The sequence below is a fragment of the Centropristis striata genome, chromosome 16 (genome assembly GCF_030273125.1).
Source record: "Centropristis striata isolate RG_2023a ecotype Rhode Island chromosome 16, C.striata_1.0, whole genome shotgun sequence".
NCBI lineage: Eukaryota > Metazoa > Chordata > Actinopteri > Perciformes > Serranidae > Centropristis > Centropristis striata.
Window position 1 is genome coordinate 9,938,069 of NC_081532.1, and position 16,256 is coordinate 9,954,324.

The 16,256-nt window shown below is 39.0% G+C and overlaps 1 protein-coding gene across 1 annotated transcript; it reads left to right on the forward strand.

Moving 5' to 3' along the window:
* The first annotated feature begins 92 nt into the window (after nucleotides 1-92).
* Nucleotides 93-16,256, forward strand: cdan1 (codanin 1). The gene is made up of 28 exons (XM_059353856.1): nucleotides 93-176; nucleotides 671-1,374; nucleotides 1,466-1,666; nucleotides 2,337-2,527; nucleotides 3,324-3,440; nucleotides 3,545-3,623; nucleotides 3,755-3,875; nucleotides 4,549-4,658; nucleotides 4,875-4,964; nucleotides 5,067-5,142; nucleotides 5,749-5,954; nucleotides 6,261-6,393; nucleotides 7,064-7,207; nucleotides 7,396-7,562; nucleotides 8,127-8,208; nucleotides 8,375-8,464; nucleotides 8,562-8,616; nucleotides 9,727-9,863; nucleotides 9,959-10,062; nucleotides 10,355-10,504; nucleotides 10,693-10,756; nucleotides 10,876-10,954; nucleotides 11,898-12,124; nucleotides 12,265-12,372; nucleotides 12,480-12,543; nucleotides 12,718-12,929; nucleotides 15,080-15,187; nucleotides 15,315-16,256. Exons 1-28 carry the CDS (start codon nucleotides 99-101, stop codon nucleotides 15,435-15,437), a joined length of 4,020 nt encoding a protein of 1,339 aa, XP_059209839.1. The 5' UTR covers nucleotides 93-98; the 3' UTR covers nucleotides 15,438-16,256.

A 16,256-nucleotide genomic window follows, 5' to 3' on the forward strand; every position in this document is an offset into this window, starting at 1 on the left:
TCTACTTCTATCAGTTGCACACGTGGTGGGGCTACGCATCTCGCGCATGCGCACTCGCTAGCCCCGCCCCCTCCACTCAGTCCTCCAGCCTTAGCAGAATGGCGGCTCTTTTGGAATCTGTTCTGTTCAAGAAAGTGGACGTTAAAACGGTATCGGACTGGTTAAAGAAGGATGAGGTAAGGTCCGAAGTGACTCCGAGCCACTAAGTGTGACATCTGACACACACTCGCCCTTGTATAGTGTGTTTTATGAGATGACATAGCTCACAACTGATTGTAAACAAAACTTTTAGCTGGAGAGCTAAGTTAGCGGGCTAGGTTAGCTTTAGCCAGGATGGGATGGACTCCATGCGAGACGCTACGTTGACAACTTGTCTTTCAGATGAAATGGCGTTAAAACATAGTTTTTTACAGCTGTCTGCAACTATGATTATTATTGTATTTATTTGAAGAGGGCTGTGCAGTTTAGCGGATGTGAGTCCGCGCATTGTTAGCTCGGTCAACAAGCTATTTTCTGCATAAATGTCCTGAAGCTGACCAACATTTATTTACCTATTTACTCTCTGTCTTGGGTTCATCATAGCGGTAATCATCTGAATAATTTCAGCTTTATATATTTTGTATTATCACTGTATTTTTTCCCATTGGTTGTGTATTTTTTTGTCCAACAGGAGGGTGAGAGGCTGGCATTCAGTGAACCTGCGGCCACAGTTCACAAACAAGAATTTGTCCCATTTCTTTTAAATTTCCTGAGAGAGCAGAGCAGCCAAGCACTAACTCATGGCCCTGCCACGCCGGCCAAGACCCCCAGCCGCCACATACCTGCTACACAGACGCAGGGCCTCACAGACAGGAGGGGCTGCAGGTCTGCTGGTGGTGGAGCTGGTCCTCGGAGTGCCAGCCGGGTCCAGCTGTTTTCTCCTGCGCCCTCGGTGTCACCTGCATCTGATTGGGATGCTGCTGGTCAGGCAGGGTCTCACTCTCTGAGTGCCTTCAGCAGTCCATCCTTCAGTACAGGATGGAGCCCAGCCTCCAGGCCTTCAGGCTCTGAGCGACGATCCAGCCAGAGGATGAATCTGGGGGACTACATTCTTTCTCCTCCTGACCTCCAGAATAGCCCCAACTTCCAGTCACAGAAGGGCCGCAGGAGAAGTGGAGGCAGCGTGGCAGTGGGGGGGCAAGGGAAGCATGGAGGATGGCGTGGAGGACATCACAGTGATGAGATTGGACGGTGGGAAAGCGGAGGGAGGAGATCAGGTAGAGGAGGAGGGAGCAGTAGGATTAGTGAGCAGGTTTCGCCTCCATCTGTTGGGCAGCTCAACTTCAACAACTTGGAGGACTTTCCTCCTGTTGGGTCATCGCCCATCTCACCTGCGTGAGTCCTTCAAGTTAAATTAAAGTCAACCTTGTGTGGTTTTTTGGTATGTTTTTTATAGCTCTTTCTAACCGCTTCCATTATCCTTCAGGGCATCCAAACCATCTAGAAGAATAAACCCAACACCAGTCAGTGCAGAGCTGCCGCACTCCAAACCAAAAACTTGCTTCACCTCCACCCCATTCAGCGAATCCTCTAGTCCTTCATTAGCTGTTGAGGCGCCTGAGGGGTTATCGACAGTGCCGAGTCCTCTGAGCCTTCAGGAGGAGAGGGAGCTTCTAAAGATGGAAAAGTAAGTGCACATGCATTATCATTATACGTACTCTAACACAAAGTTGACTCTTTACTGTAACAGTTTGAGGAGTGAAAGAAAAGGTGACACAAATGTATTTGTTTATACTTTTGTCCTGGCCATTGCTTTATGCCTTCTGTTGTTGCTATTCTACATTATAGATGGATTATGTCTTGCTGTATTCCATAGGGATTTGTAGAAATGTAAACAAGACTTTGTAATTAATATTTTACAGACTTGTAATGATGATGGTATTATTTTACAGATTTCTACACGTATTTCCCAGATGCTTAAGCAGAAGTTAGAAACGGAAGTTAGACAAATTGCTGAAAGAAAACACTCAGAAAACGGTCAACATTGAGCACAATTTAAACTATCACATTGTTAAGAAGCATCCTTGTTTATTAACAGTAGTAGGTTGCTCGCTTTTCTAAAGCATTTTGATTTGACAAGGGGGACATTAAATTTTAGTTTACATTATGTCAATAGGTAGTTTTAAATGTGTTACAAAACAATAATTTTAACAATGCCTTTAAGTGACTATTATTTTTGGTGCTGAAGTTTTGTTGACTGATCAAGCACAACCCCAGTCACAAAATCTGATACCAGCCTCTGCTGTTTTTTGCTGTTCATCTCCGCTGTTTCATAATCAGAAATGTTTTGTTATTAGGTCAAAGCGAGCTCAGCAGGTCAGTTCTCCTCTGCCGTCCTCTTTGGACCCTTGCACCCCGACCAAGTCAGGGCTTAGGACGGGATCTAAAGTTACACCAGATCTGCAGACTCCCTGTCCTGAACCATCCAAAGTCACCTTCTCCCTGGAACTGGATCTCCTGGCAGAGCTGTACTGTACCTGCATTTCTGGTAAGTGACCACAAGGTGGTGTTAATGTGCCAAAACGGTGGAGGAAAGTCTTGTCTTTTGTCTTTTTTTTTTTTTTTTAAAGACAACTAATCTGACAGTCTCTCTGGTATGGGTTGCTCCAACTGAGCATTACAACAATCCTTAATGTTTGGTATGGTCACAGCAAAAAGGGTTATCCAGAGAGAGTGCAATCCTTGCTTTAAAAATGGCAAAATTAAATTGTTTCTTTTTTATACCTTGAAAATATTTCTTATACTATGTCCAGTGCCAACCCAATTTTTTAAAGATCTGCACACCCTGTATTGAACATATTTAGAGGGAGAGGTGTCAACCAGGGAACTAATTATATCAGAGTTGTACTGAACTGATCTTTGATCTGCCAGGATTTCAGTTTTTCTCGCGTTTGTTTTGGCGCTTTCTCAACCTCACTTGGACTTCGTTCTATGGACTCTATTTTTGACCCTCAACCCACTTGTGGACATTTCAGTCCTTTTACAGATCAACATGCATATGTGCACTTTTTCTGTGTTTTATTTTGTTGTACCCCGCCTGGTCTATTTGTTTATATATAAAAAGGGAGGAAATCCATAAATAAAGGACAATAAAAAATGTAAAAATAAATTAAATTAAGCGAAAAAAGGCAAAGTGAAAATAAGTATAAGTAAATAATAACGATGTCAGACCTCAAGTTTGCAGTTAACATGCTTTTCGAGTAAGTAGACAAAATGATGTAGGAAGTAAAAAAATATATATCTACAGTTGAAGAAAATTACTTTTCTGTTATCATGTCTTACAGAAAACCTTGTTCCAAACATTTTCCTGGAGCTTTTCTTTGTGGTGCAGTTGCTAACGTCACGGTCTCCTCACACTCATGAAGATGATGAAGAAGAAAGTTTGTGTTCAGTCAAATCAGGTGTGTAATTCCTTTTTACACTCAGTGAATATTAGGACTTTTCATACTTTGGTCTGAGTTGAAATTGAATATGAGATTTTTTTTCTCCCTCCGCTCATTTTCAGAAGTCCTGGAGCGTTGCTACCTGAGACCAGTACACAACTGTGTGTATTTTGCAGTGAAGGTTCTGGAGAATCAATTTCAGTGAGTTTTTTTTTAATTACATCTTTCCTAAATTGTCTTACGTTAACTTACAGGAATATATCAGCACACTGCTACATAATTTAGTGATGTTGCTCTTCCAGAGTTGATTTCTAACTAAGTATTCTTGTCAGGCTGCTCGCTCATTTGGACAAGTGTACCTTGCGTCTGCTGGCAGAGAACGAGAGGGTGGCGTCTTTCTCTCTGGATCTCAGGGACCGTCTGACTCAGGCCCAGGACGGAAGCACAGCCAAGGTAACACACTTGTAACGCATCCTACTGCTATAAATGCTTTGTTATCCCTTTATTTATCCTTATTGGTAAGTCAATATAATGAAATATTCATACAAATACACCATGCAGTTTTTATTTTTATTTTTTTCCCAACTTAACAAAAACAGACACAACACGTAAGATCATACAGATAACAAAACTGAAAAATAGTTAAAGTGAAACAATTTTGCGAGACAATATGTGCATACATTGAAAGGTAATTAAGAGCAATATATACTTAAAAAAACAACAACAAAAAAACAAACATACAAAAAAAAAGAAATAAGTATAAAAATTAAGAAAATAAATTGAGTAAAAACCACACACATGCAACATCATTCAGTAGTAAAGTTCCCTCAGTCCGGAATATCAACAAAACTCTTTCACCGGCATTCACAAGCATTTTGTTTATTTTTCTGACCCTTTGTAAACTAAACGATTGGTCGATTTATTGAGAAAATAACTGGTAGATTAATCAGTAATAAAAATAATTGTTAGTTGCAGCCCTTTTAATGTTTAATAAACATTTCGTAGATGCCACCTACTTTTACTTATTAGAATTTTTGTTTTAAGTCCTCACTAAAATGTTCAGAATCTGTCAATACTTTCCTACAATTATTTTAATTGATGTGTTATTTTCCTCCACCTGCTCCAGCTCTCTCCTTCAGCTTCCACTTTTATCCACTCCGTCCCATTCCAGCCGGCGACAGACAACCGGTCCAACTTCAACAGTAACCATGCCTTCCACACCTTTAAAAAACAAAGGTATATCACAGCTTCTCTATTCTTCTGAACAGCCGTCCTCTCACTACATGCCCAGTAAAAACCTGTGTGAAATTTTAAATTTGCAGAAGATTGTGTGAAACTTTTAGACTCGGAGAGTTCAATAGTGATTATAAAGTATAGCCTCTGAACTTCAAGAAACTCCTGAATTAGACATCTTCATCACTTTAGCATTTGATGTTTTTGCTCTTTTCTCAGGGATATTTTTTACGAGGTGTTACGAGAATGGGAGGACTTTCACAAAGAACCGGGGTGGAACTTTGACACTGCTCTCGGCAGCAGGATAAGGCAAGTCTGGCATTTAGTTTATGGGTCAGGTATAATTTAAACATTAAAAATACCTGATGTAGTTTTGCTATTTACGTTTCATTGTTGCATCTTCTTTTTCAGAGGAATGATGAGTCAGCTGACCTCTGCAGGAAACCATTCCCATTTTGCTCGCCTCTTCCTGAAGCAGCTTGTTCAGGTAGACTGTGGCACCTCGTTCCTCACTCACACTACAGATGTTACATTAAAATGTCAAACTTACTTTTATCTACACTGGTAATATTTCTCCTTTAACCCTGTAAATCCCAAACTGTTTCAGGATGTCTTTTTGCTCCTGTCACATTTTATTCACTGTGGCCTCGTTTTTTAGCACAGTATATAAGTCCTGCACCTTTTATAATAAATATTAGAATAAAAAGAGATAAAAATAAAATATTAAAAATAAAAAATATAAAAAAATTATAAATATATTCATAATTCATAATATAACAAACATTTTATTTTTATTCTATAAAAATATAATAAATGATAAGTCATAAAAAATGGAAGAAAATACATCTATCTAGCTAAGATTTTTTTTTTATTGAAGCGTTCGTCACACATGATTGAACCATCAAACTTTTGAAAATCTAGTGATAGTTTCTATTTTTACAGTTTTAAACTATGATAGAAAGTAGAGTAATAGAGTAATTTTGGTGATTTTACTAATCTATTTTTAAAAGAAAACATGCCTTTGAAACCCACTGGCAGGGTGTGGCATATTTGACACAGTTGGCACAATAACTCCACCTGTGTTTATATCTAGATGTGTAAAGGACCCCGTGTGAACAGCTCTCCTGGGGACACTCCAGATGCCGACCTGCTAGGCATGCTGGGAGCTGACAGTCTGGGGCGTCTAAAGCGTCTTGAGGAGCGTCTCATTCAGTCTGATGGAGTCGTCGGCCCCTGCCCTCCTCCATCCTTCCCTGGCCACCAGGAGTTCTTCAGGGATTTCCTGCAGACAGCTAGCTGGTAAGCAAATATCACACACTGTGCTTTATCATAAAAAAAATATAGTAAAAGACAATGTCCAAGGTCACATTTCATGAAGGGTGTAGCTGGTTTTTAAAATGTTTTAATCCCCTAATTAACAATGAACCCAAATTATTTTGATAACACCTCATTATGATAATCAAAGCAATTTCATTTTTCATAACAGTGATAATCTTTCTTTCTGAACTTTTTTTTCATGCCCTTTTTGAGCCTAATTAAGCATTTTTAAAGCATAAGGTTTAGTGTCTCTCTGTGATCTAACATTTCTAACATACTGTGTCCCAGCTGCCAGCTGAACCAGCACCTGCAGGACAGCCTGTGTCAGCAGCTCCTCCAGCTGGACGAGGTGTCCATCCTGAGTCCTCCTGCTCCCATCGGGGAGGTGGAGGAGGAGGGAGATGGCGACATGGAGCAGCAGGTAAACTACCTGAGTCAAAGGGATGTTTTAAGTGCCCTGTTTATTTTGTATCAAGCTAATTTTACAGTAGGCTAAATATTTTAGCATGAACAGTAGAGGTATAGTACTGTTAGGTACAGCATAGTGTAGTACTTATATCGATTCATGGCCACCAAGTATCGATATTTAGCGCGTCAGGGAGTTGTCGAAATAACGCTGCAAAGTTAGTCTTTTTATATGTTTCATTCAAAAAAATTCAGAGCAGTGAAGCTTAAAGTTGAGGAAAGTTTGAAAAAATGATGCAATAGTTGTTGTCGTTCTTACATGTTTGATATCAGTTAGTTCAGTTTGACTGAATACGTTGTTGGTCAGTCTGTGGGTTTGACTCATTGTGGTGAAATAAAAAGAATAAAGATAAAAAGTGAGATGAATAGACTGAGGATTTTCTCTTATTTGACAAAACAATTCTTGATTGATATCATTTTGTGGACACAAAATGCAGTTAAACAGTTAAATCGCAATATATTGTATAGCGTTACTCACCATATTGCAAAAATGCTTAAAATCGCAATAATATTGTATTGTGACTCAAGTATCGGGATAAAATCATATCCTTGGACCTCTGGTGATTCACACCTCTAATGAATAGTTCAATATTACCTCTGTCCTTCTGTTTCTTCCACCTCATCAGGATGAGAAGCAGCGGTTCACCTCAGTGCTGCTCCTCGCTCGTCTCCTGGCTAAGTTTCTGGGATTCATTTCCTTTCTGCCATATCAAACATCTGAGAAGCCTTCCAGGGAGATACAGGAGACTGCTATCGCCATGCGCAGCAAGGTGAGGATAGAAAAACAATGTTTATAAATTTGTTCTTGTGCTGTTAAATCATAGCAAGTAAAAGCCAAACTATTTTCCTCTAAGCAGGTGTGTTGTGTCGATCTAAGGAAACTTAAAGATGCTTCCTTTTTTAGTCCAGATAAATATACGGAAAAATAATTTAATAAAGCAATCTCTTGCTCCCTTAGAGTGTTCCAGTGCTGGATGTGTGTGCCGTGCTGAGCAACAGTATGAAAAGGAGGCGCACCATCCTGACCGTGCCCTGGCTGGTGGAGTTCCTCTCCATGCTGGACTTCATCGGCCCTCTGCTGCTCTGCTACAGAACTGCTTTAGGCACGCTGCTTCTCCTGTACAGGTCCGTCTTCATTTCTTTACATTTATTCCATAAACATTTGTTATATAAAGGACAGACTGTTTAAAAATGTCGTATAAAAACACTTCTAGTGGTTTAAGAATTCATATACTCACAATTGAACTCCAATTATACTTGTACTTTTCTATGCGTAAGCTTCTCTTTTAAAAGTGTTAAATTTTTATTCGTTTTTTTTATTAATTAGCATTAATGCCATTATTTTATAAGATTCAAGATTTGTGAAATATACATACATAAAAAATAAAAATATATGAATACAATATAACAAAATTATTTTAATGAAATACCAAATATGAATATTATAGAATAAAGATAATAACAATTTATACATCATTTAAAAATAAATATAAAAATCTGATAAATACATACAAATATACAGTCATGGAAAAAAATATAATATAACCGGTAGATGATAACAACAAAAATAATTATTACATTTAAGAGCTTATATCTAGCCATTTTCCATGTTTTTTTAAAAATGTAATTAACATGAGTTTTTCTCTTCTTTGAAAAATGAGGTTAAATCTTGATTTTGTTTGCTTGTAGGAGAATGCTGCTGGGCAGATGTGGAGAAATGTGTTACCTGAATAAACTGCTAATGGTCTCTGTGCTCGGGTGGCTTTTCCAGGTGAGACACCACTTGTTAAAATTTGTTATTTTTGTAAGTAGTGAGTAGTAAATCACAACTGTTTGCAGCTCAAAAACCCCACAGAGCTCATGTTTTTCTGTCTGATAGTCAAATGATTTTTTATACCACAGTTACATGCAATTCATTTTTGATGTATTTAACTTAGATCCCAGTTATTCCTGAAGACATTTTCTTCACCAATGAATTCACCGAGGTGGCCAAGCTGGAGGACGACATCACGACTGCTGCAGGACTTGTAAGTGAAATATTAATTAATAAAAGTAGCCATTTGTCCATAAAATGACCACTGCTGGTTTTTCATTTATACTGAAGTTTGTCTTGTTATTTCATAGGACTGCATTCCTCTGGTGGATCAACAGCTTCTTTATACATGTTGTCCATTTCTTGGTGAGTAAAAACACATCTTATAACCCTTATGCTGCACTAGAAAGATTGTTGACTTCTTAATTATAAATTATAATAATAATAAAGCGGTAAAAATGAAATTCATCCAAAATGCAAACACTCAGACCCTCCAGGACAAAAATCTCCCCATTTAAATTAAAACCACAATTTTTGATCCCATAGCCATTTCAGCATAAAATCATGCATTATAATATATCAGGCTTTTAGTCTAGAGCTCTGGCTTTCTTCATTTTGGCCCTATACATGCAATTTTCCTGGTTATTGCTGCTGTATTATCAAAATCAGTGTTGCTGCTTATCATTGACTTATCCCAGATTGTGAAAAACATGATCCCTAGCATTAAATATACAGAAAATATGTATTTTTCTCATAAAAACATCAGAGCAACTTTTTAAAAGTTATTTACAAGGGGTAAGAGCACATTTTTGAATTTTTAAATGTATTTTCTATAGGAGTGTAGTGCAGTTTTTTCTATAGAAGAGGTAAAAGGCTATTAATCAGGAAATGGATAGCTTAAATCACAACTGGACTTAGGCCTGTCTAATTACTATACTTTTTGTGCTTGTTTGTGTTGCATTTAAAGTAATGCTGCAAATGTTTGACAGGCAGTACGAATTGACAAAAAAAATAATATCCCAAGCAGCTGTTCCAGCTGTTTATATGCTATTTTAATAATGAAATAATATAATACACAATGATTATCTCTTTGAAATGTTTTGTTAACAGAGCCTGAAAGTCTATTTTATTTGTTTTGGTTGTAGTTTACTTTTTAATGTTTTATTTATCTAGGATATTTTAATATTTATTTTCAACATTTCATTTCTAATGTTTAATATTCTTGAGATTTAAATTCATTGCTGTGGGAAAGGATGTACTTATTGTGCTCTAATATTGTTAAATAAACTAAAACAACATCGATACAATGATTTTATCGTGATAGTTTCTAGGAAAATATATCGGCCTAAAAAATGTTACCATGACAGGCCTAACTGGACTATATAACTTCACTACAGATGGATCCCAAACCAATATTCCCTTGTTTAAGCAGTGTCAATATTCTGCCTTTTTTTTTTTTTTTTTTGATCGATCCAGCTGAGTTCCGTAAGCTCCTAGCTGCCTTTGTGTCTGGAAGCGCAGCCAAGAGTGGAGGAATTATCCGCAAGATAACCCCCACTTCTGCTGAGCTCAGGGATACGCCAGCTGCCAACAGATCACAGCAGAAACTGCAGGTGAGTGGACGAGAGAGGCGGTGGAGTGAAATGTGGGATGACATCACTGTACTGCCTCTGTGTAAGTATTTTAACAAATCCCTTAAATGTGGCAGGTGGACCTGGAGCAAGCCTTCTTTCATAACCAGCCCCCGTCGCTGCGTCGCACCGTGGAGTTTGTAGCTGAGAGAGTTGGTTCCAACGCCGTCAAGCATATGAAGTGAGTATCACAGAGCAGGGGGGTGGTTGGCTCTGCACAGGAGCAGTAAATTAACTGCATCTTTCACATTTCTTTATTTCACTTTCACCAGCTCTCAGAATAAGAGTTGATCAACCTGCAACTTTGGTTGGTTGCCTTCCTAAAGAGCTCAGCAGTCCAAATTTACCAGCACTTAGGCGAACACTGGTGTTAATTCACCACCCTGTGTATCAGAAAACTGTTTTTATAGTATGTAAGGGATTTTTGGCTTTGTACATGTTCGTGTCTTCATGTCTATTTCGGGATCTTTTAGGGCCACATTAGTGAGTGAGCTGGTGGACCGAGGTGAGAAGATGCTGCAGGAAGGGCTGAAGTCGTCCAACGCAAATCCTTCAAAACTGAATGACTCCATCTGTGCTCAGCTGTGTGTCGCAGGATTGGAGGCGCTGGCAAGAGCCACCAGGTACGACAGCTTCTCTTACAGGCAGCCAGTGAAATTGTCTTCCTTTAAGTCCATAAATTTAAGATGGTATTAGTACCAGGTTCATTTTTTAACAGACTATATGCTAAAGGTATTGTATTGTGTGGCCTCTGGTGACAAACCATTAGCGTTTTCCTTCTGTGTGGTAAACTTATTGTGTTTTTTTGCAGATTTTGCTCTGAGAAGAGTCCTGAAGCCATACGAATTCTGCTCCCCGATGAGACCTCTCCTGCTGTAAGTCCTGCTAAAATCACCATGCAAAAGTGTGTGTGTGCGCGCGTGCGTTCGTGCGTGCGTGCATGCGTGCGTGCGTGTGTGTTGCTCCCTCATGTTATATCTCACTCCCTCTGCAGGTCCTGACCACATCTGAAAACATCACCAAACGTCTTGCAACAGAAAAAGCCTGCAGCTGGCTCTCTGCCAACATCACAGGTAGCTTCTTAATGCACCATGCTTGTAAATACTCAATGCTTCAATACAAAACATACTATGAAACTGATTCTTTTCAGGGCAGGGAAAGCTACGACACTAAAAACAGAGTTGGTGGCCCATAGTAACTGAATGAATGGAGCTTTTTTTGTAATTCAACCTTTTACTTAGTTTTCATGTAAAAAAAAAAAAAACCCAACAACAATAGAGTAGACAGCATTGGTATTATACAGTACAGTAATATGTCCCTTAGATTGGTCACAAGTGAGTTTCCAACCAAAAAAAATTGCTAAAAAAGGAAAAGAAAACAAGGAAATACAAACCCAGAGTAGAATAATATTTCAGGAACCACAGCAGCACATTTGCCTTTCCACAATACATTCACATTACAATAGGCAAAAAAAATGTCCCATAACTTTTTAAAGTTCTAATTTTCATTATTAACTCTGGCTGAATGTAGCTTATTTTGCTCAAGGGGCTATTCACGTTAATTTTCCCAGTTGGGACCTAATTTTTCAGGTTTTTGTGACACTAGATGAATGCAGCATTAATAAAGTTGATATTTGGGCATATGGTCTGGCATATCAGATCAGTGGATCCCTATGTTGATATCAAGGCAAATTTACTTTCATTCCACATTGAAAGATAGCGACTGGCCTCCATGAAGGCATTACAAAGTGTTCTGTTATCTAAAGTAAAAAATTGATTAATGCCATTGATGATGTTGAGTATAGCATTTATTTTTATTCATTATTCTTATCGTACTGGACTGATTAAATGTACAAGGACTTTGGTGTTTCTGCTTACTAAAACTATGCATATGATACATGATACTCAATGATACTACATTTAAGCCCATTATTGCCATTGTAGATGAAAAGAATAAAAAAATCAGTGCTCTGATTTAAGATTACCATCTATTTCCTTTCTGTTTTCTCACCATCAGCCCTGATAAGACGAGAGTGGAAGAGCCGGTATGATCGTGTGAGGAAGGCTGTGGGAAGCCCAGTGGCTCCCAACTCGAAGGACGTGGAGGGGGCTGTGCTTGAGCTGGTCACCCCGGAGCAGTCGACCACTCCCAAGAGGAAACAAGGAAGTGAGAGAGTGACATCCTGCCCTCCACACTGCAACCACACTGCTTCACTGCCCTCTGACATCCTCATTGAGCTCAAGGTAAGCCTGCATGAGAGCAAACACAAATACATGCAGGGGAAGTTGCAATTCTGCCAAAATAGCCCTTTTGTTTGTTCTGTTTAGAGCTTGGGGTTTTCATCGAAGTAAAAGTGAAGCGTCTGTCTTTGTTTTTTATAAAGGAGCTGCTGAGCATTGCAGTCGGCCCCAGGACTGACGAGGAGCTGCTGACTGGCTCTCAGGTCAAAACGCTGCTGCAGAGAGTCAGAGACACGCTGGCCTGCAGGAAGGTACGTCAGACACACGAGTGCAACAAAACAAAAACCACTCTGGTGCTGGATTTACTGTTGTTTCACCAGTATTCATCACTCTCTGTTCTTCTTTTCTCTTCACTTAGTTCATAACTGTGGTGTCAGAGCAGATGATTCTGAACTCTACTGTCCTGCTGGCCTGCAAACTGGGTAAGAAAAGTCTGTGAATAATAGAGTTATTTACTGGGATGTCTTTATGACATGCAGAACTGTTTTACTGTAAGCCTGTTGATGGCAACAAAGTCTAGCTGATGTATAAGATACCTGAGTGTGTGTGTGTGTGTGTGTGTGTGTGTGTGTGTGTGTGTGTGTGTGTGTCCTCAGTGTCTGCAGAGCTGCCGGTACTGCCTCTGTCAGGGTGCAGCAGAGGTGACGGGGTGGTTGTGGGTCCTGGTTCAGGATCAGAGCCTCCTGTCAGATCGCTGCTGGAGCAGCTTGCTGAGCTGTGGGAAGAGGACTGCTGTTCCTCCGCCCCGCTCCACCTGCTCTTCACCCCGCTCACTGTCACCGCTGTGCTGAAGGCCAGCGACACAGAGGTACACCTACCACTGCTGCTATGACTGATACAGAAGTTTTTTAATGCCACTGCAACTACATCTAGCTTTATGTCTTTAGAGGACATTCACCTCAAATACCTCTCTACCTGCTGCATGTGCAGGGTCCTTTATGGGACTTAAAGCAACAGTTGTAGTAGTAGGAATGATTACCGCAACCCAGTGTTAAAAAGGCCTCACAGCTATACTATTAAATACTGCAAGATTAATAGACTCCGGCATTACCTGTTCTTTTATCTGTGCTTTTAAACTGTCTGACGTATGGGATGGGAATAATTATTGGATGATCAATTAATGGTCGTTAAGAATTTGGTCGATCACGTGGAATTTTCAATCGATCTGTGTATTTTATAATTCTTATTTCATCTATGACTGTGTATCATTACTCACTGAACCGAAAAAAGGCTGAGCGTTCAGTTCTACAGCCGTACGTGAATAAGCCAATGAGCTGAGAATTAAGTTGGATACAGCTACAGTTTGCAAAATGAAAGTTGCAATAACAATTATAAAACACACAGAAATACAGGAGAATAAATTTCAGCAAAACTAGCTTACTTTATCAAACCTTGCTAGCATGAATTACTAGGTTTAATTTTATCCAAAACTTAATGAAACACAAAACACACTTAAATATGTGAGATTACTGTGAAAACTAACCTCATGCCTCTTCAGGGGCTAAAACATAAAACACTGAACTCCTTGACGTTATCTTTACAGTTTAATCTCACTTGAATTAGCTTTTACGTTTGACAGGAAGTCTCTTTTCCCCCTTTACATTTTTTTATACATACTTAGGTATGTAAAAAAACATAGCGATTAATCAATTAATTGATCATCAACGTTATAGATGCTCGAGTTGGCAGGCTTCTTCCAAACGACCATCCCTAGTCTGGTGTGATTTATTTATTACCACTTGTATATTTACATATGTATATTTACATGCATGTTGAGGTCCTTCAACAATGCTTTTGCACCTGTTCAACAAGCATTCAAATTGAAACATGTAGTAAAATTATATTTGAATCTTCTCTGTCTGTCGTCTCTCATCCACTGCTGCTCCGTGTTACACTCAGATAATATAGCATTGCTATAAACAAGCTAAAATGAAAGCTATCTGTATGTAGTCTACATAATTTTTCTATATACATTTTTTCTTAGTTTGCCACATATCTTAAAATATGGAAATTTCTTGTCAACTTATCTGCTGGCTGAGACAAAGCAGCCCCTCCTCCCTCTGCCTGCTGTACCTGCAGGCAGTGAATCACAGCAGCAGCAGAGGGAGGAGGACAGAGGACACCACTGATGTCTGTGCTCTTCATTCTTTAAACACTACACTCAGGATTGTGATGTCAGAAACACTGCTTATTTTATAGACAGTTTAGATGTTTTTTGCAGAGAGATGTATGAGTTTATATTGTGGCACTGCTGTTGTAAACTTCACTGTTGCTGCTCGACAAACAATATTTAGCTAAACAACTCAGCTGCCTCTGAAACTGATTTAAAGTTTTAATTTAATAAAACAGAATGCTTCAAATTTGGAGCATGTCTTTACAAAAACAATTCGTTTTAACATAAAATATATTGTCTTCGTCATTCAAATACATTACGATCCTGTTTTGATTTACAATAAAGCAAAACACCCAAAATGGCTCCATCATCTAATCTGACTACAAAGCATAATATTTGAATCTTGAATGCTTTTACTCAGATATTTGGGACTCTTTACAAAGTGATCTGACATAGTTATGGGATGATCTCCTGGATTTATTTTAATTTTTATTTTAAAGGTTTTTTCTACTGAGTCTTTTTCATGTTTTTCTACTGAGCACTAGATGGCACTCCAAATTTGCCTTTTGCTCACTTTGATTTTTATTATTATTTTTAATTTCCTATTACATATATTTTATATTCTTTAAAACATAAACCCTGTTTGTTTGATTTGTTAGAATTTTCTGCATCAGTTGGACAGCTGATAGTATAGAGACAGACAGGAAAGGAGGGATGAAAGAGAGGACATGTAACAAAGGTCCCTGACCTGAGCACGCTCCAATATTTCACCTCCAAAGTTCTCCAAAACATGTTCTGACATTTTTTTTCTATCGCTTTTGTAATGCCTGTCTTTGTCTTTTTAGTGGAAAAACTACCTGTTCCTGGTAAGAAAGCTGGTTGACAGAGGAGTCTTGAGCGAGGAAGAGGTCACATCTCATTGGAAGAAGTTAACAAACTTGGCCTTGCCAGCGGTGAGGGTTCACTGCATTCTTGTCATCTTGTATTCTTTGAAAATTTCCTTTTTTTTAACTAGCAATTTGACCCCTTTGACGCTTTCCTCTTGCTCACTTTGTTCTCTCAATTTCCATGTCATTTCAGGAGCTGATAGAGAATTTCCAGCTGCAGTCAGAGAGTCTTAAACCCCCCTTGCCTGTGGCTGAGTTGCAGAGCCACTTGGATATGCTGCAGGTGTCACAGCAGACAGTAGAGGGAGCTACATGACAACAGTAACACCACAGCATCTTTCCTGTTATCACCTCAGTGTTTTTGTCACATCTGTCAGTGTGTTACTCAGGAGGAAAGGCAGATCTGGACGACTTCTTGCTCTCGACCATTTTTCGAATTTGCCACTGCACAACCCATCAAAGCTGTTCCTCAGTCGGCCTCTGCACAGACTCGGCAAGCTTCAGACTTTTGTTCTCCGCCTGTGAAGGGACAGCGGCCTTTCATGATTCCCTCTGCTCTTTTGCTAAGGTGCTGGTGAGAGCCCTGCCAGTCAGAAGTAGCTATGGGAGCACAACATCTCACACCTTTAGATCTGTTGAACTTTCCTGCAAGCAACACTGGTAGATGATTGTGTCCAAAGGGAAATACTAGTGCAGTAGATGAAAGATTTAAGACCATGGCACAGACTTGGCAAACACAGAAGAAGGGTCAGCATCAAACTGCTGAGGACTAAGACTGAGTAACATGTACCCCCCTGAAGACCTTAACTCATTAAAACATCCCAGTTTTTAAATGTAAGTTTCCACAAGATGAGCCATAGTTTGTCAAGAAACACTTGGACTGAAAAATGTAATTTTTTTTGTTTTGTTTTTTAGACTCAAAAGAAGAAAATAAAATGTCTTAATTTTAGTACAGCACTTTCACACACTGCCTTTGACCGCCACTACTAGTGATTGCATGTTTATTTCATGAATGCAAGGCTGCTTTTGTGATTGTTTTTAGTTCATGTTGAACGAGCGCCTGCTGCTTTTTAAATTTGAATGAAATATTTTTTTATGTTAACACAGAAATATTAATAAAGATCCTGGTTTTAAA

Bases quoted from the DNA above. Each gene is read 5' to 3' on its own strand.
- cdan1 (XM_059353856.1), top strand. From the start codon at position 99: ATGGCGGCTCTTTTGGAATCTGTTCTGTTCAAGAAAGTGGACGTTAAA. The intron at 177-670 runs GTAAGGTCCGAA...TTTGTCCAACAG, and splicing joins ACTGGTTAAAGAAGGATGAG to GAGGGTGAGAGGCTGGCATT. The intron at 12,125-12,264 runs GTAAGCCTGCAT...TTTTTTATAAAG, and splicing joins ACATCCTCATTGAGCTCAAG to GAGCTGCTGAGCATTGCAGT.